Here is a 17,848-nt window from a genome sequence, read left to right on the forward strand (position 1 = left end):
CGGTCTAAATAATTTTCTGAAACACTCGTACGTCTCAACACTTTATTTTGAAACGTGTCCAGGTGCCGTCTGCAGCGCCCCCTCCAGGTGAGTCCAGTCTGACGACAGGAGGTAGACGGTTCACTGGTCGGACTCTTGGTTGTACTTCTTACAGGAACTCCACTTCCTGTGAGCCTCAGTTTGTTGTTGTTTTTGTTGTTGTTGTTTCTTTCTCAGAATCCAGTTGTGTTGTGAAACTTGTCTCATTAAACTGTTCAAACCCTGAAACGTGTCACTGCAGTCTGTTCAGCCAATCGCACGCCAGCAGCCCAACGCAGGGGGCCAATCAGGTCACAGGGTGGAGAGCAAGGGATGGCTTCCGGGCTGCTGATTGGCCGATGGTTTAATGGAGGCCGGTGACATCACCAGCTTCAGTCTCGTCCTGATTGGATGTTTAAAGAGTTGGACTTCCTGTTTCTGTGAACAAAAACAAATTCATAGTGAATAAATCAGGACATACCGGGCTTACCAGGGCCAATCCAGGCTAAAGTGAGTTAGACTTCACCAGGGCTAATCCAGGCCAAAGTGAGTTAGACTTTACCAGGGCTAATCCAGGCCAAAGTGAGCTAGACTTTACCAGGGCTAATCCAGGCTAAAGTTGGTTAGACTTCACCAGGGCTAATCCAGGCTAAAGTGGGTTAGACTTCACCAGGGCTAATCCAGGCTAAAGTGGGTTAGACTTCACCAGGGCTAATCCAGGCCAAAGTGAGTTAGACTTCACCAGGGCTAATCCAGGCCAAAGTGAGTTAGACTTCACCAGGGCTAATCCAGGCCAAAGTGGCCTAGATATCACCAGGCCTAAATCACTTAGACTTTACCAGGGCTAATCCAGGCCAAAGTGAGTTAGACTTTACCAGGGCTAATCCAGGCCAAACTGAGTTAGACTTCACCAGGGCTAATCCAGGCCAAAGTGGCCTAGATATCACCAGGCCTAAATCACTTAGACTTTACCAGGGCTAATCCAGGCTAAAGTGAGTTAGACTTCACCAGGGCTAATCCAGGCCTATGTGAGTTAGACTTTACCAGGGCTAATCCAGGCCAAAGTGGCCTAGATATCACCAGGCCTAAATCACTTAGACTTTACCAGGGCTAATCCAGGCCTAAGTGAGTTAGACTTTACCGGGGCTAATCCAGGCCAAACTGAGTTAGACTTCACCAGGGCTAATCCAGGCCAAAGTGGCCTAGATATCACCAGGCCTAAATCACTTAGACTTTACCAGGGCTAATCCAGGCTAAAGTGAGTTAGACTTCACCAGGGCTAATCCAGGCCAAAGAGAGTTAGACTTCACCAGGGCTAATCCAGGCCAAACTGAGTTAGACTTCACCAGGGCTAATCCAGGCCAAAGTGGCCTAGATATCACCAGGCCTAAATCACTTAGACTTTACCAGGGCTAATCCAGGCCAAAGCGAGTTAGACTTCACCAGGGCTAATCCAGGCCTATGTGAGTTAGACTTTACCAGGGCTAATCCAGGCCAAAGTGGCCTAGATATCACCAGGCCTAAATCACTTAGACTTTACCAGGGCTAATCCAGGCCAAAGTGAGTTAGACTTTACCAGGGCTAATCCAGGCCAAACTGAGTTAGACTTCACCAGGGCTAATCCAGGCCAAAGTGGCCTAGATATCACCAGGCCTAAATCACTTAGACTTTACCAGGGCTAATCCAGGCTAAAGTGAGTTAGACTTCACCAGGGCTAATCCAGGCCAAAGAGAGTTAGACTTCACCAGGGCTAATCCAGGCCAAACTGAGTTAGACTTCACCAGGGCTAATCCAGGCCAAAGTGGCCTAGATATCACCAGGCCTAAATCACTTAGACTTTACCAGGGCTAATCCAGGCCAAAGAGAGTTAGACTTTACCAGGGCTAATCCAGGCCAAACTGAGTTAGACTTCACCAGGGCTAATCCAGGCCAAAGTGGCCTAGATATCACCAGGCCTAAATCGCTTAGACTTTACCAGGGCTAATCCAGGCTAAAGTGAGTTAGACTTCACCAGGGCTAATCCAGGCCTATGTGAGTTAGACTTTACCAGGGCTAATCCAGGCCAAAGTGGCCTAGATATCACCAGGCCTAAATCACTTAGACTTTACCAGGGCTAATCCAGGCCTAAGTGAGTTAGACTTTACCGGGGCTAATCCAGGCCTAAGTGAGTTAGACTTCACCAGGGCTAATCCAGGCCAAAGTGGCCTAGATATCACCAGGCCTAAATCACTTAGACTTTACCAGGGCTAATCCAGGCCTAAGTGAGTTAGACTTTACCGGGGCTAATCCAGGCCTAAGTGAGTTAGACTTCACCGGGGCTAATCCAGGCCAAAGTGGCCTAGATATCACCAGGCCTAAATCACTTAGACTTTACCAGGGCTAATCCAGGCCAAAGTGAGTTAGACTTTACCAGGGCTAATCCAGGCCAAACTGAGTTAGACTTCACCAGGGCTAATCCAGGCCAAAGTGGCCTAGATATCACCAGGCCTAAATCACTTAGACTTTACCAGGGCTAATCCAGGCCAAAGTGAGTTAGACTTTACCAGGGCTAATCCAGGCCAAACTGAGTTAGACTTCACCAGGGCTAATCCAGGCCAAACTGAGTTAGACTTCACCAGGGCTAATCCAGGCCAAAGTGGCCTAGATATCACCAGGCCTAAATCACTTAGACTTTACCAGGGCTAATCCAGGCCTAAGTGAGTTAGACTTTACCGGGGCTAATCCAGGCCTAAGTGAGTTAGACTTCACCAGGGCTAGGTATAGGTTTCACTTCCCGATCGACCAGATTGGTCAGACGGACTATGAACAAGTAATCCTGAATGTTTACGTTGGAACTTTGCACCAAACCAGGAAAGTATCTGGACTCACATGGACAGCTTCCTGTGCTCCGTGACCCGGTCCAACGTACTGGTCCTGTGGTCCAAGGAAACGGACCTATGGTCCAGAGTGCCGGTCCTATGGTCCAGAGTGCCGGTCCTATGGTCCAGAGTGCCGGTCCTATGATCCAGAGTGCTGGTCCTATGGTCCAGAGTGCCGGTCCTATGATCCAGAGTGCCGGTCCTATGGTCCAGAGTGCTGGTTCTATGGTCCAGAGCGCCGGTCCTTTGGTCCAGAACGCCGGCTCTGTTGTCTTTTTGATCGTTGGCACCAGTTCTGGGATCCATCGTATTATTTCTGAGGTCCAGGGAACAGATCTTGTGGTCCAGTGAGCTGGCCCGGTCCAGAAGGCTTGTGGTGTTGCTACGGATCAGGACCGGCATCGCGGAGCTGGGCTGACCGGGATAGTGGGTCGTCCTTGACGAGTCGTCTGTGAGACAGAAACGTTAAGAGTGTCTGAGACCTGGTCTGACCGAAGGTCTACAGGCCAGAACACACTTGCCCCGTTAGGAACCCGCCGGCCACAGGACTTTCCTCGGACGTACGCGAGATTCTACTCATGCTACACTTCTGGGTTCCAGAAGGCAACATGGCGGCAGCTTCTGCTCTCCTAAAGCCGTTTATGTGACACAGAGCGTCTCGCACATGCTCAGTAGGCTCCAGTGTTGCTTGTTGCCATGGCGGCGAGCTCAGGCACAACAACCAGGCTTCACGAGGACGACCAGTGACGATGTCTACGTCAGAAATGGACCGACAGGCTGGAGGACAAGACCAACAGGCTCTGGGGCCACTTACCTTTACTGGACGTCCCAGATCCTCCCAGGTCCTTGACTGTCCTGAAACACAACACACACACGTTACAGGAGCTGGTACTACAGTCCACCTGGTGCTACAGTACACCTGGTACTACAGTCCACCTGGTGCTACAGTCCACCTGGTACTACAGTCCACCTGGTACTACAGTCCACCTGGTACTAGAGTACACCTTTTGTTACAGTCCACCTGGTACTACAGTCCACCTGGTACTAGAGTACACCTTTTGTTACAGTCCACCTGGTACTACAGTCCACCTGGTACTACAGTCCACCTGGTGCTACAGTACACCTGGTACTACAGTCCACCTGGTACTACAGTCCACCTTTTGTTACAGTCCACCTGGTACTACAGTCCACCTGGTACTACAGTCCACCTGGTGCTACAGTCCACCTGGTACTACAGTCCACCTGGTACTACAGTCCACCTGGTACTAGAGTACACCTTTTGTTACAGTCCACCTGGTACTACAGTCCATCTGGTACTACAGTCCACCTGGTGCTAGAGTACACCTTTTGTTACAGTCCACCTGGTACTACAGTCCATCTGGTACTAGAATCCATCTGGTACTACAATCCACCTGGTGCTACAGTCCACCTGGTGCTACAGTCCACCTGGTGCTACAGTCCACCTGGTGCTACAGCCCACCTGGTACTACAGCCCACCTGGTACTACAGCCCACCAGGTACTACAGTCCACCTGGTACTAGAATCCACCAGGTACTAGAATCCACCAGGTACTACAGTCCACCTGGTGCTAGAATCCATCTGGTGCTACAGTCCACCTGGTGCTACAATCCACCTGGTACTACAGTCCACCTGGTACTACAGTCCACCTGGTGCTACAGTCCACCTGGTGCTACAATCCACCTGGTGCTACAGACCACCTGGTGCTACAGTCCACCTGGTGCTACAGTCCATCTGGTACTACAGCCCACCTGGTACTACAGTCCACCAGGTACTACAGTCCACCTGGTACTACAGTCCACGAGGTACTACAGTCCACCTGGTGCTACAATCCACCTGGTGCTACAGTCCATCTGGTACTACAGCCCACCTGGTGCTACAGTCCACCTGGTACTAGAATCCACCTGGTGCTACAGTCCATCTGGTACTACAGTCCACCTGGTACTACAGTCCACGAGGTACTACAGTCCACCTGGTGCTACAATCCACCTGGTGCTACAGTCCATCTGGTACTACAGCCCACCTGGTACTACATGTACTCCACCTGGTGGTCAGTATGAAGGTCACACCTAGTCTGACCAGGTCAGTAGCCACCTTGCCGGTGACCCCTAACCCTGTTCCTATGAGTCACATGGTCTTTGTCATTGTTGTGGTCTTGGTTCGGTTCCTGGTCTAGGCTCGGTTCCTGAGGAGACGGTCTGGTTCTTACAGCGGTCGGTCCCAGGCCACCGGCCGGGACGAGCTGGGCTGACTGCTGAGAGACCGACTCCGGCAGAGTTTAGCCTTCCTTATGTCTTTACCTGCAGAGAGACGACATCACCATCATCATCATCATCATCACTACCACCATCTTGGACGTGGAGACAGACCGTCCGGTCTTCCCGTCCCGGCCTGTAGAGGACCGGACGTCTCCGACGCGGTTGAGGAGTTTGACTCACGCTTCCTGTCCGGGTGTTTGTCGCAGACCAGCTTGCCGTTGCTCTGCTGGCGCTCCAGATGTTCCTGGCCACACCACACAGCTTGTTTGAGACACGGCAGGCGGGGGTCGTCCCGGGGGACGGACGCCGGACCTACCATCTCCAGCAGCACGCTCTCCTCCGCCTCCTTCTTCTGGTCCAGCAGGTCCCGGTCCTGCCTCTTCTGAAAGGGGGACAGGGCGTGAGGTCACAGGTCGGATCAACTTCACAGGTCAGGTGTTGCCGGCGGCGACCACTTACAGGCTCTGAAAGGTCCAGCTTCTCCAGGTCCAGCATGGTCTGGAAAAAACACCACAGGCCCAGTTAGTCCCCCTCAAACCGGCCCGGTTGGTCTCACGGGCCACTGGTACATGTCACTGGTACATGGCGGGTGTTGCTGGTCTCTACCGGGTGTAAAGGGTCTCTGGTAAACGTTGTAGGTCACTGGTCTCAAGGAGGGGGCGCTAGTCTGTAGTAAGACGGAATCCTCGACTGGTTTTTGTCACTACGCTATAGTAGACCTTACTGGTCTGGGGTACGTTTCTTCGACTTCTAGGTCTCAACTGGGAACCGTCGGTCTCTGGCATGTCCTAGTTACTGATTACTTGGAGGAGCCACTGGTCTCTGGTATGTCCTAGTTACCGATGCCCAACAGAAGTAACTGAAGCTACCAGTTCCCTGGTAGCAGTTCCCTGGTAGCTTCTACGTTCTCAGTTGGGGGGTTCGGTTGGTCTTCGGTAAGTGTTACTGGTCTCTGGTACTTGCTGGTGACTGGAATGTGCTGCCTCCCCACAGCCAGAGGTACCAGTACAGGTAGAAGGAACCTCAGTACAAGTTGAACCAGGTCAACTGGGCTTGGTCTCGAACCACGTCAACCGAAGAATCCACCTCGACACCTAGCAGGACCAAGTCCAGTCCACTTTGCTCGGAGAGTCTGTGGTGGGCGTCGCCGGTCTTTGGGTGGGCGTCGCCGGTCGTCACCTTGTGGATCGTGTCCAGCACGTCTTTGTCCTTCTCCCTGCAGAGCAGCCGCTGGACGCACAAGTCGATCTTCTGGAGGAGCTGCTTGTCGGCGGGGAGGCGCAGCGACGAGCGCAGTCTGGGCAGCATCCGGCTCAGCTTGTACCTGAGGAACGCACCGGCCATGACGCACCCGCACCTCGGCACCGTCACCTCGCGCAAAGGCCGGCGAGGCGTTACCTGACGTTGGCCACCGGGTCGTGGACCAGCTCCAGCGCCGGGACCAGGAAGTGCTTCTTGAAGTATTTCCTGGAGAAGATCTCGGTGGCGATTTCGCAAACGTCAAGGAACCGGAGCCGGTTCCAGTAGCTGCGACCCTGAGCCAGAACTGACGCCGACAAGCACAAAGAGAAGGTTCCGGACTGTTAGACACGGGAGGACCCTGATCTGGTGGGAGCTCCTCCCGTCGTCACGGCGATGAATCATAGATTCCAACACGACGCGCACTCACACGGAGGAAACGACCGGATGGAAAATGTAAAGTGAAAGACGAGCAGTGAGGAGGCTCCGCCCGGAATGACAGATGAAGGTGTGATTGGGGAGACGGACCGTGGATCAGGCGCTCCGTCGTCTCCTGCCGCTGCTCCTGCCGCCGGTTGTAGCGCAGGAAGGTGCAGAGCGTGCGAGCCGCCTCCTTCTGCACCGGCAGCACCTTCTGCAACAGCAGAGCAGAGCAGCAAGGTGAGCGGCGGCGGCGGCGGCGGTGGCGTCCGGCGCCAACTCGGCGTGTCGCTCACGTTGGTGGTGAGGATGACGAAGATCCGAGGACAGAGGTTCTGGTGGAGCAGGTCTCCGGGAAGCAGCCGGGCCAGGCAGCTGCAGCGCTGCAGCAGCTTCTCGTGCAGCCGCCAGCGCAGGGAACCGCCCACCTTCTGCTCCGCCCACAGCAGCGCCGCCAGCAGCTCTGGGACCTGAACGGAACCGCGGGAGTAACGACCCAGAACAAGCCGAGACCCCACCCTTAGAACGAGCTTAGAACCAGTCCATAACAATCCAGAATGCTAGGAACCCACTCTGTCACAATCCAGAACCAACTTAGAACTAGCCTACAACCAACCCAGAACCCCCTCCCCCCCAAACCCCAAAGGTACCAGCTGAGAACCAGTAGGTGAATGTAGCTCGTAACACAAACCAGCTGCTGGATGGTCTCACCTGTTTGTCTCTGGTCAGCTTGTCTTCCCGGGTCAGAACCGCCTCCAGCGTCTCGTCCAGGTGGTTGATCAGCGCGTCCAACACCTGGACACCGGAGAACACAACAACAACAACAACAACAACAACAACACACCATCGGGATCACTCAAGACGCCCATTGGCTGAAGGCGATGATGTCACCGCTGCCCCTCCCGCCCCATCACCCCGTGACGTGTCGGTTGGCGCCTCACCTCCAGACCGTCGTCCTGCAGCAGAACCAGGAGGTCTTTGTGGACCAGGTGGACGTCTGGACCGAGGAGCTGGACCACCTGAGGAGACGGCCAATCAGAGAGGGGCTTACAGGGAACCGTTACCAGGACGACGCGGCGACGCTTTCACGGCAACGATGATGAAACAAATCTGGCGGGGCGACGCTGCCGGGCGATGCTACCAGGCGACGCTGCCGGGAGGAGGAGGAAGGTGACGCTATCGAACGACGCTATCAGGCGACGCTACCGGGCGACACTACTGGGGGCGACACTCCGGGGCGACACTGCCGGGGCGACGCTACCAGGCGACGCTACCGGGCGACGCTGCCGGGAGGAGGAGGAAGGCGACGCTATCAGGCGACGCTACCGGGGTGACACTCCGGGGCGACGCTGCCGGGGCGACGCTACCAGGCGACGCTACCGGGCGACGCTGCCGGGAGGAGGAGGAAGGCGACGCTATCAGGCGACACTACCGGGGGCGACACTCCGGGTCGACGCTGCCGGGGCGACGCTACCAGGCGACGCTACCGGGCGACGCTGCCGGGAGGAGGAGGAAGGCGACGCTATCAGGCGACACTACCGGGGGCGACACTCCGGGTCGACGCTGCCGGGGCGACGCTACCAGGCGACGCTACCGGGCGACGCTGCCGGGAGGAGGAGGAAGGCGACGCTATCAGGCGACACTACCGGGGGCGACACTCCGGGTCGACGCTGCCGGGGCGACGCTACCAGGCGACGCTACCGGGCGACGCTGCCGGGAGGAGGAGGAAGGCGACGCTATCAGGCGACGCTACCGGGGCGACACTCCGGGGCGACGCTGCCGGGCCACGCTACTGGGGCCACGCTGCCGACGCGACGCGGCCGGGGCGCCGTCGCCCTCGGACCGGGGGGGTCTGACCTGGTGGAAGGTGGCGGCGGCGCTGCGCCGGACGCTGGCCTCCGGGTCACGGCACAGCCTGGAGAAGGAGGCGTGGAGCTCTGGCTGGAAGCAGGAGGGGTCTGAGAACACCACCATGGCCTGACGGGGAGACAGCGGTGACCAATCAGCAGCTGGAACCCGAGCCGTGGGCGGAGCCAACCACCCCGGCGTCGCCTACCGGCAGGTTGTAGCAACAGTTGCAGCGAATCAGCGCGGCTTCGCCGTCGTCGTCCGTCTGGTTTCCCTCCGGCAGCAGCCCGGCGCCACACAGAGCCTGGAACCTCTGCAGGAGGCCACACCGCTGCTCCTCCGACACAGACCCTTCAACACACCCACCTCCGTCATCATCATCATCATCATCATCGTCGTCCTCACACTGCCTCCACCCACTCGGAGCCCCACCTGCCAACCCGCTGCACAGCTTCCCAAAGCGAAGCGACAGTGACGGAGCGAAGGCGTCGTCCAGCGGAGCCGAGGAGGCGCACATCGACATGAGAGGAGGAACCAGAGCCTGGAGACGGTCGTCTGAGGAGCACAAGGAGGAGGAGGAGGAGGAGGAGGAGACAGAGGAAGAGCAGGAGGAGGAGATGTAGGAGCAACAGGAGGAGGAAGAGACGGAGGAGCAGGAGGAAGAAGAAGAGGAAGAGGAGGGGCAACAGGAGGAGGAAGAGGAGGAGACGGAGGAGCAGGAGGAGGAAGAAGAGGAAGATGAGGGGCAACAGGAGGAGGAGGAAGAGGAGGAGACGGAGGAGCAGGAGGAAGAAGAAGAGGAAGAAGAAGAGGAAGAGGAGGGGCAACAGGAGGAGGAAGAGGAGGAGACGGAGGAGGAAGAAGAGGAAGATGAGGGGCAACAGGAGGAGGAGGAAGAGGAGGAGACGGAGGAGCAGGAGGAGGAAGAGACTGAGGAAGAGGAGGAGGAGCAGGAAGAGGAGGAAGATGAGGGGCAACAGGAGGAGGAGATGGAGGAGGAGCAGGAAGAGGAGGAGATGGAGGAGGAGCAGGAAGAGGAGGAAGATGAGGGGCAACAGGAGGAGGAGACGGAGGAGGAAGAGGAAGAGGAGGAAGAGGAGGAGATGGAGGAGGAGGAAGAGGAGGAGGAAGAGGAGGAGGAGGCTCACCTCCATCCGTCAGCTCCACCAGCTCCACCATGCAGTTGAAGGCAGCCACCCGGACGTTGGGCTCCTGGTCTCTGCTGAGCTGCAGCAGCTCCTGGAGGAGCTCCACCCGGGTGTCCTCCACCCTGGACACAGTGGGGGTGTGTGTGTTCAGCTGTGTACTCGGTGTGTACTTGTTGTGTACTCGTTGTGTACTCGCTGTGTACTCGTGCGTCTCACCCCGACACTCGGACCATACACTCCAGCTGGTGACACATCGAGGCTCGAACCTCAAACTTCACGTCGCGACACAAAGAACGAGCCAATGGGAGGAGATCCTTCTTTAACCTGGGGGGGGGGGGAGAGAGAGAGAGAAAGAGAGAGAGAGAGAGAGACAGAGAGAGGGAGAGAGAGAGAGAGAGAGAGAGAGAGACCTCAGTACTGCTACACCTGTGACGTTGCATAAAAAACCCTCAACTGGACGCCATCTTGGATGAGTCTCCTTCTGAGACACTTTGCATTATGTTCTTTAACAAAGACCAATGGTACGGTGTGTAGGACAGTGTAGGACAGAGTGTAGGACAGTGTAGGACAGAGTGTAGGACAGAGTGTAGGACAGTGTAGGACAGTGTAGGACAGAGTGTAGGACAGAGTAGGACAGTGTAGGACAGAGTGTAGGACAGTGTGTAGGACAGAGTGTAGGACAGAGTGTAGGACAGGGTGTAGGACAGGGTGTAGGACAGGGTGTAGGACAGTGTAGGACAGTGTAGGACAGTGTAGGACAGTGTAGGACAGAGTGTAGGACAGTGTAGGACAGGGTGTAGGACAGGGTGTAGGACAGTGTAGGACAGTGTAGGACAGTGTAGGACAGAGTGTAGGACAGAGTGTAGGACAGTGTAGGACAGGGTGTAGGACAGTGTAGGACAGTGTGTAGGACAGTGTGTAGGACAGTGTAGGACAGAGTGTAGGACAGTGTAGGACAGTGTAGGACAGTGTGTAGGACAGTGTGTAGGACAGTGTAGCATCTCACATGTGTGAATCGAACTTCAAGGTGACTTGTCCTAGAAGGCGACAACTCGCCAGGCGGGACTGGAGGGAGTGAGACATCTGGGAGTGGTGGAGGAGAGTGCTCAGCACCTGGACCACAGGGACGAGGAGGGTGAGACAACATGGCGGCAGGACGGGGGAGACAGACGGGGACAAAGACAGACGGGTTGAGGAACGCACCTCTTGTTTGATGGTCTCTTTGGGTAAAGCGTTGACGGCCAACAGCAGCGTCTCCAGCCAGGCGTTGTACACCACTGGGGGGACACAACGAGCAGCGCTGGGATGTTCAGGGGTGTTCAGGAGGGTTCAGGGGTGTGTTAATGTGTGTTCAGGAATGTGTTCAGGGGTGTTCAGGAGGGTTCAGGGGTGTGTTAATGTGTGTTCAGGGGTGTTCAGGAGGGTTCAGGGGTGTTCAGGCGTGTGTTAATGTGTGTTCAGGAGTGTGTTAACATGTGTTCAGGAGTGTTCAGGAGTGTGTTGAGGTATACTGAGGAGTGTGTTGAGGGGTGTGTTGAGGTATACTCAGGGGTGTGTTCAGAGTGTGTTGAGGAGTGTGTTGAGGAGTGTGTTGAGGGAGGTTACCGGTGTCTCTGTGGTGGTGTGTTGAGGAGTGTGTTCAGGTGTGTTGAGGAGCCTCACCAGAGTCCCGGTGGTGGTGTGTTGAGGTGTGTTCAGTGTGTTGAGGAGAGTGTTCAGTGTGTTGAGGTGTGTTCAGAGTGTTGAGGTGTGTTCAGAGTGTTGAGGTGTGTTCAGGGTGTTCAGAGTGTTGAGGAGCCTGACCAGAGTCCTGGTGGTGGTGTGTTGAGGTGTGTTCAGTGTGTTGAGGTGTGTTCAGGGTGTTGAGGAGCCTCACCAGAGTCCTGGTGGTGGTGTGTTGAGGTGTGTTCAGGGTGTTGAGGTGTGTTCAGGGTGTGTTCAGAGTGTTGAGGTGTGTTCAGGGTGTTGAGGTGTGTTCAGGGTGTTGAGGTGTGTTCAGGGTGTTGAGGAGCCTCACCAGAGTCCCGGTGGTGGTGTGTTGAGGTGTGTTGAGGAGCCTCACCAGAGTCCTGGTGGTGGTGTGTTGAGGTGTGTTGAGGTGTGTTCAGTGTGTTGAGGAGCCTCACCAGAGTCCCGGTGGTGGTGTGTTGAGGTGTGTTCAGTGTGTTGAGGAGCCTCACCAGAGTCCTGGTGGTGGTGTGTTGAGGTGTGTTGAGGTGTGTTCAGTGTGTTGAGGAGCCTCACCAGAGTCCCGGTGGTGGTGTGTTGTGGTGTGTTGTGGTGTGTTCAGGTGTGTTGTGGTGTGTTGTGGTGTGTTGAGGTGTGTTGTGGTGTGTTGTGGTGTGTTGTGGTGTGTTGTGGTGTGTTGAGGTGTGTTGAGGTGTGTTGAGGTGTGTTGAGGTGTGTTGAGGTGTGTTGAGGTGTGTTGAGGTGTGTTGAGGTGTGTTGAGGTGTGGTGTGTTGAGGTGTGTTGAGGTGTGTTGAGGTGTGTTGAGGTGTGTTGAGGTGTGTTGAGGTGTGTTGAGGTGTGTTGTTGTGTGTTGTGGTGTGGTGTGTTGAGGTGTGTTGAGGTGTGTTGTGGTGTGTTGTGGTGTGTTGTGGTGTGTTGTGGTGTGGTGTGTTGAGGTGTGTTGTGGTGTGTTGTGGTGTGTTGTGGTGTGTTGAGGTGTGTTGAGGTGTGTTGAGGTGTGTTGAGGTGTGTTGAGGTGTGGTGTGTTGAGGTGTGTTGAGGTGTGTTGAGGTGTGTTGTGGTGTGGTGTGTTGAGGTGTGTTGTGGTGTGTTGTGGTGTGTTGTGGTGTGTTGAGGTGTGTTGAGGTGTGTTGAGGTGTGTTGAGGTGTGTTGAGGTGTGTTGTTGTGTGTTGTGGTGTGGTGTGTTGAGGTGTGGTGTGGTGTGTTGAGGTGTGTTGAGGTGTGTTGTGGTGTGTTGTGGTGTGTTGTGGTGTGTTGAGGTGTGGTGTGGTGTGTTGAGGTGTGTTGTGGTGTGTTGTGGTGTGTTGAGGTGTGTTGAGGTGTGTTGTTGTGTGTTGTTGTGTGTTGTGGTGTGGTGTGTTGAGGTGTGTTGAGGTGTGTTGTGGTGTGTTGTGGTGTGTTGTGGTGTGTTGTGGTGTGTTGTGGTGTGTTGTGGTGTGTTGAGGTGTGTTGAGGTGTGTTGTTGTGTGTTGTGGTGTGGTGTGTTGAGGTGTGTTGAGGTGTGTTGAGGTGTGTTGAGGTGTGTTGAGGTGTGTTGTGGTGTGTTGAGGTGTGTTGAGGTGTGTTCAGTGTGTTGAGGTGTGTTGAGGTGTGTTGTGGTGTGTTGAGGTGTGTTGAGGTGTGTTGAGGTGTGTTGTGGTGTGTTGAGGTGTGTTGAGGTGTGTTCAGTGTGTTGAGGTGTGTTGTGGTGTGTTGAGGTGTGTTCAGTGTGTTGAGGTGTGTTCAGTGTGTTGAGGTGTGTTCAGGGTGTTGAGGTGTGTTCAGGGTGTTGAGGTGTGTTGAGGTGTGTTGAGGTGTGTTGAGGTGTGTTGAGGTGTGTTGAGGTGTGTTGAGGTGTGTTGAGGTGTGTTGAGGTGTGTTGTGGTGTGTTGTGGTGTGTTGTGGTGTGTTGTGGTGTGTTGTGGTGTGTTGAGGTGTGTTGAGGTGTGTTGAGGTGTGTTGAGGTGTGTTGAGGTGTGTTGAGGTGTGTTGTTGTGTGTTGTGGTGTGGTGTGTTGAGGTGTGTTGTGGTGTGTTGTGGTGTGGTGTGGTGTGTTGTGGTGTGTTGTGGTGTGTTGTGGTGTGTTGTGGTGTGTTGAGGTGTGTTGAGGTGTGTTGAGGTGTGTTGTGGTGTGGTGTGTTGAGGTGTGTTGTGGTGTGTTGTGGTGTGTTGTGGTGTGTTGAGGTGTGTTGAGGTGTGTTGTTGTGTGTTGTTGTGTGGTGTGTTGAGGTGTGTTGAGGTGTGTTGTGGTGTGTTGTGGTGTGTTGTGGTGTGTTGTGGTGTGTTGTGGTGTGTTGAGGTGTGTTGAGGTGTGTTGAGGTGTGTTGAGGTGTGTTGTTGTGTGTTGTGGTGTGGTGTGTTGAGGTGTGTTGAGGTGTGTTGAGGTGTGTTGTGGTGTGTTGAGGTGTGTTGAGGTGTGTTCAGTGTGTTGAGGTGTGTTGAGGTGTGTTGAGGTGTGTTGAGGTGTGTTGAGGTGTGTTGAGGTGTGTTCAGTGTGTTGAGGTGTGTTGAGGTGTGTTGAGGTGTGTTGAGGTGTGTTGTGGTGTGTTGAGGTGTGTTGAGGTGTGTTGAGGTGTGTTGTGGTGTGTTGAGGTGTGTTGAGGTGTGTTCAGTGTGTTGAGGTGTGTTCAGTGTGTTGAGGTGTGTTCAGGGTGTTGAGGTGTGTTCAGGGTGTTGAGGTGTGTTCAGGGTGTGTTCAGGGTGTGTTCAGTGTGTGTTCAGTGTGTTGAGGAGCCTCACCAGAGTCCCGGTGGTGGTGTGTTGAGGTGTGTTGAGGTGTGTTGAGGTGTGTTCAGTGTGTTGAGGAGCCTCACCAGAGTCCCGGTGGTGGTGCAGCTGCAGCAGGACGACCTTCAGGATAGAGTAGGTGTGTGTGTGTATCAGGATGATGTCGTCTTGCAGGACGGTGGAAAACGACGCGGCGGCGGTGAGCTGGATCTCGGCTCCGCCCCCGTTCAGGACCTCCTGGGTCACACGGTACAGGGAACCACAACCGTTGCGGCGTTGCCTGGCAACAGGATCTGTCGGCACGGCGACGGGATACATACCCGGACTTTTGGTACGACCCGGCGGAACGTTTCGGCCGGGTTCTGGCGGACGAGAACCGGCAGGTTCCCCAGAACGCTGAGCCGCTGCACTTCCTGTCCAACACTGAGGACACAACGGTGTGTGTGTGTGTGTGTGTGTGTGTGTGTGTGTGTGTGTGTGTGTGTGTGTGTGTGTGTGTGTGTGTGGACTCACCTGAGCAGGTACACTGCTCTCTCGATGTCGTTCAGGTCTTCATCCACAGTCAGCTGATCGATCTCCTCTGCAGTCTGGAACATGATCAATGCAGGTGATACAATGTATTGATCAGGAGATCAAAGGCTGACCTTTGACCCCCAGTTCCTCCCTCTCCCTCCCTCCCGCCTCTCCCTCTCTCTCTCCCTCCTCCTCTCTCCCTCCCCCCTCCCTCTCTCTCTCTCTCCCTCCCTCCCTCTCTCCCCCCCTCCTCCTCCTCTCTCCCTCCCCCCCTCCCTCCCTCTCTCCCTCCCCCTCCCTCTCTCTCTCTCTCCCTCCCTCCCTCTCTCCCCCCCTCCTCCTCCTCTCTCCCTCCCCCCTCCCTCTCTCTCTCTCTCCCTCCCTCCCTCTCTCCCCCCTCCTCCTCATCTCTCCCTCCCTCCCTCTCTCACTCCCCCCCTCCTCCTCCTCTCTCTCTCTAACTGCGTCACACTGCGCAGAGCGGGTTTCCCTTCTGCTTCCTCCTCCTCTTCCTCCCAGAGACTCATCTTCACCATCACATGTGTGTGAGGCTGTTCTTCATGTGTGTGAATACATCCCTAGTGTGTGAATCTCTTCTTCAGGTGTGTGAATCTGTTCTTCATGTGCGTGAATCCATCCTTCAGGTGTGCGAGTATGTTCTTCAGGTGTGTGAGTATGTTCTTCATGTATGTGAATCCACCCTTCAAGTGTGTGAATCCATCCGTCAAGTGTGTGAATCCACCCTTCAAGTGTGTGAATCCCTCCTTCAAGTGTGTGAATCCCTCCTTCATGTGTGTGAATCGGTTCTTCAAGTGTGTGAATCGGTTCTTCATGTGTGTGAATCTGTTCTTCAAGTGTGTGAATCTGTTCTTCATGTGTGTGAATCGGTTCTTCAAGTGTGTGAATCCACCTTCAGGTGTGTGAGTCCACCCTTCATGTATGAAACTGTTGTACAAGTGTGTGAGTATGTTCTTCATGTATGTGAATCCACCTTCAGGTGTGTGAATCTGTTCTTCAGGTATGTGAATCCATCCTTAATGTGTGTGAATCCACCCTTCATGTGTGTGAATCCACCCTTCATGTGTGTGAATCTGTTCTTCAAGTGTGTGAATCTGTTCTTCAAGTGTGTGAATCTGTTCTTCAAGTGTGTGAATCCACCTTCAGGTGTGTGAGTCCACCTTTAGGTGTGTGAATCCACCCTTCATGTATGAAACTGTTCTACAAGTGTGTGAGTATGTTCTTCATGTATGTGAATCCATCCTTCATGTGTGTGAATCCACCTTCAAGTGTGTGAATCCACCCTTCAAGTGTGTGAATCCACCCTTCAAGTGTGTGAATCCACCTTCATGTGTGTGAATCTGTTCTTCAAGTGTGTGAGTCTGTTCTTCAAGTGTGTGAGTCCACCTTCAGGTGTGCGAGTCCAACCTTCATGTATGAAACTGTTCTACAAGTGTGTGAGTATTTCCTTCATGTATGTGAATCCATCCTTCATGTATGTGAATCCATCCTTCATGTGTGTGAATCCACCTTCAAGTGTGTGAATCCACCTTCATGTGTGTGAATCTGTTCTTCAAGTGTGTGAATCCACCTTCAGGTGTGTGAGTCCACCCTTCATGTATGAAACTGTTCTACAAGTGTGTGAGTATTTTCTTCATGTATGTGAATCCATCCTTCATGTGTTTGAATCTGTTCTTCAGGTGTGTGAATCCATCCTTCATGTGTGTGAATCTGTTCTTCAGGTGTGTGAATCCATCCTTCATGTGTGTGAATCTGTTCTTCAGGTGTGTGAATCCATTCTTCAGGTGTGTGAATCCATTCTTCATGTGTGTGAGTCCACCTTCAGGTGTGTGAGTCCACCTTCAGGTGTGTGAATCCACCCTTCATGTGTGTGAGTCCACCTTCATGTGTGTGAGTCCACCTTCAGGTGTGTGAATCCACCTTCAGGTGTGTGAATCTGTTCTTCAGGTGTGTGAATCTGTTCTTCAGGTGTGTGAATCTGTTCTTCATGTATGTGAATCCACCTTCAGGTGTGTGAGTCCACCTTCAGGTGTGTGAGTCCACCTTCAGGTGTGTGAGTCCACCTTCAGGTGTGTGAATCTGTTCTTCAGGTGTGTGAATCTGTTCTTCAGGTGTGTGAATCTGTTCTTCAGGTGTGTGAATCTGTTCTTCAGGTGTGTGAATCCATTCTTCATGTATGTGAGTCCACCCTTCATGTGTGTGAGTCCACCTTCAGGTGTGTGAGTCCACCTTCAGGTGTGTGAGTCCACCTTCATGTGTGTGAGTCCACCTTCAGGTGTGTGAGTCCACCTTCAGGTGTGTGAATCCACCTTCAGGTGTGTGGGTCCTACCTTCAGGCTCCTGCGGATCGGCCTCTCGATGAAGGCGAGCTCCGGCAGCTCCTCCGGCGGGCCGCACCACAGGCTGCCCGGGTTCAGAGCCATCCTGGCCGGTAGCAGGTGCTCAGGGGAGCCGGTCCGCGCCGTGCCGCTGCTGGAGGGAGAGCAGGCTGCGGATCTCGGTACTCAGCATCCCAGAAGAGAGGAGGGGGCGGCGGGCGGGCGCGGGGGTGGGGGTGCGCGGTGTCACTAACCGTTTCCAAGGAGATCCCGGTGCGATCAGTCCGCGGCGTCACGCCAGACTCCGTCCACAAATGCGACGAAATAAAATCCACACGCTCATTTCCAGACGTCGGGGGGGGGGGGTTCGGACTACAGACCGCGACGGTTCCGGACCGACCCGGTCCGGTCTACAGTTCGGCGCTCAGCGGGTCTTTAAAACGGTCCTCGTTCCTTCACAATTTCCTCGTTTTCACGGGGTTGTGCGGCGTCCGTCTCTCTGCCCGTGTGGAAGCGGCTGCGGACCAATCCGCGCGCTGCTGACGCCGACCACGCACCGGACTGCGTTCGGGGAAAAGTGACGTTTGGAGCTGGAGACCTCGCACTGGCTGGTCCCGGGAGGCGTCGAAGCGGGGAACTGCAGAAATTCCACACGTGTCAAATCCCCACCCGGACTTCGGCTGCGCCCGTTTTTCCAACATCCATCCGCCCCCTTCACCTCACGATCACCTGTTCCAGGAGCCGAGCACGTGACCGCCGGTCGCTCCGCAGGTAGAACATGTGTGCAGAAGGCTG

At 54.7% G+C, this 17,848-nt stretch overlaps 2 protein-coding genes across 5 annotated transcripts in view; one reads left to right on the forward strand and one right to left on the reverse strand.

The window, feature by feature from the left end:
• Nucleotides 1-267, forward strand: part of serpina10a (serpin peptidase inhibitor, clade A (alpha-1 antiproteinase, antitrypsin), member 10a) — a 4,343-nt gene extending 4,076 nt beyond the window's left edge. The window contains exon 6 of the mRNA XM_080514265.1: nt 1-267. This exon is cut by the window's left edge and continues 516 nt beyond it. The gene's annotated coding sequence lies outside the window, so the exon portion shown is untranslated.
• Nucleotides 268-318: 51 nt separating this feature from the next.
• Nucleotides 319-17,405, reverse strand: ppp4r4 (protein phosphatase 4, regulatory subunit 4). 4 transcript variants are annotated; one of them, XM_080514264.1, is made up of 25 exons: nt 17,308-17,405; nt 17,066-17,207; nt 14,718-14,791; nt 14,525-14,627; nt 14,291-14,441; nt 11,011-11,084; nt 10,814-10,920; nt 10,024-10,131; nt 9,808-9,929; nt 9,092-9,214; nt 8,868-9,010; nt 8,669-8,788; nt 7,753-7,830; nt 7,523-7,606; nt 7,108-7,281; nt 6,920-7,025; nt 6,551-6,698; nt 6,332-6,476; nt 5,612-5,650; nt 5,469-5,534; nt 5,333-5,396; nt 5,104-5,194; nt 3,691-3,731; nt 2,887-3,325; nt 319-456 (listed from the first exon to the last, which is right to left on the reverse strand). In XM_080514264.1, the coding sequence occupies exons 2-25, from the start codon at nt 17,156-17,158 to the stop codon at nt 411-413; spliced, it is 2,739 nt and encodes a 912-aa protein (XP_080370390.1). In that variant the 5' UTR covers nt 17,159-17,207; nt 17,308-17,405; the 3' UTR covers nt 319-410. The 4 variants fall into 4 exon arrangements, with proteins under 4 accessions (XP_080370390.1, XP_080370389.1, XP_080370387.1 ...); XM_080514263.1 differs by having other exon boundaries at nt 5,333-5,531; XM_080514261.1 differs by having other exon boundaries at nt 5,333-5,534.
• Nucleotides 17,406-17,848: the final 443 nt, after the last annotated feature.

The sequence above is a fragment of the Blennius ocellaris genome, assembly GCF_963422515.1.
Source record: "Blennius ocellaris genome assembly, chromosome: 18".
Lineage (NCBI taxonomy): Eukaryota > Metazoa > Chordata > Actinopteri > Blenniiformes > Blenniidae > Blennius > Blennius ocellaris.

Coding starts and splice junctions, on each gene's coding strand:
- ppp4r4 (XM_080514261.1), bottom strand. CDS start 17,158: ATGGCTCTGAACCCGGGCAGCCTGTGGTGCGGCCCGCCGGAGGAGCTG. Junction 10,921..11,010: donor AAGAGACCATCAAACAAGAG/GTGCGTTCCTCA, acceptor CCTGTGGTCCAG/GTGCTGAGCACTCTCCTCCA. Junction 457..2,886: donor GAGCACAGGAAGCTGTCCAT/GTGAGTCCAGAT, acceptor TTTTGTTCACAG/AAACAGGAAGTCCAACTCTT.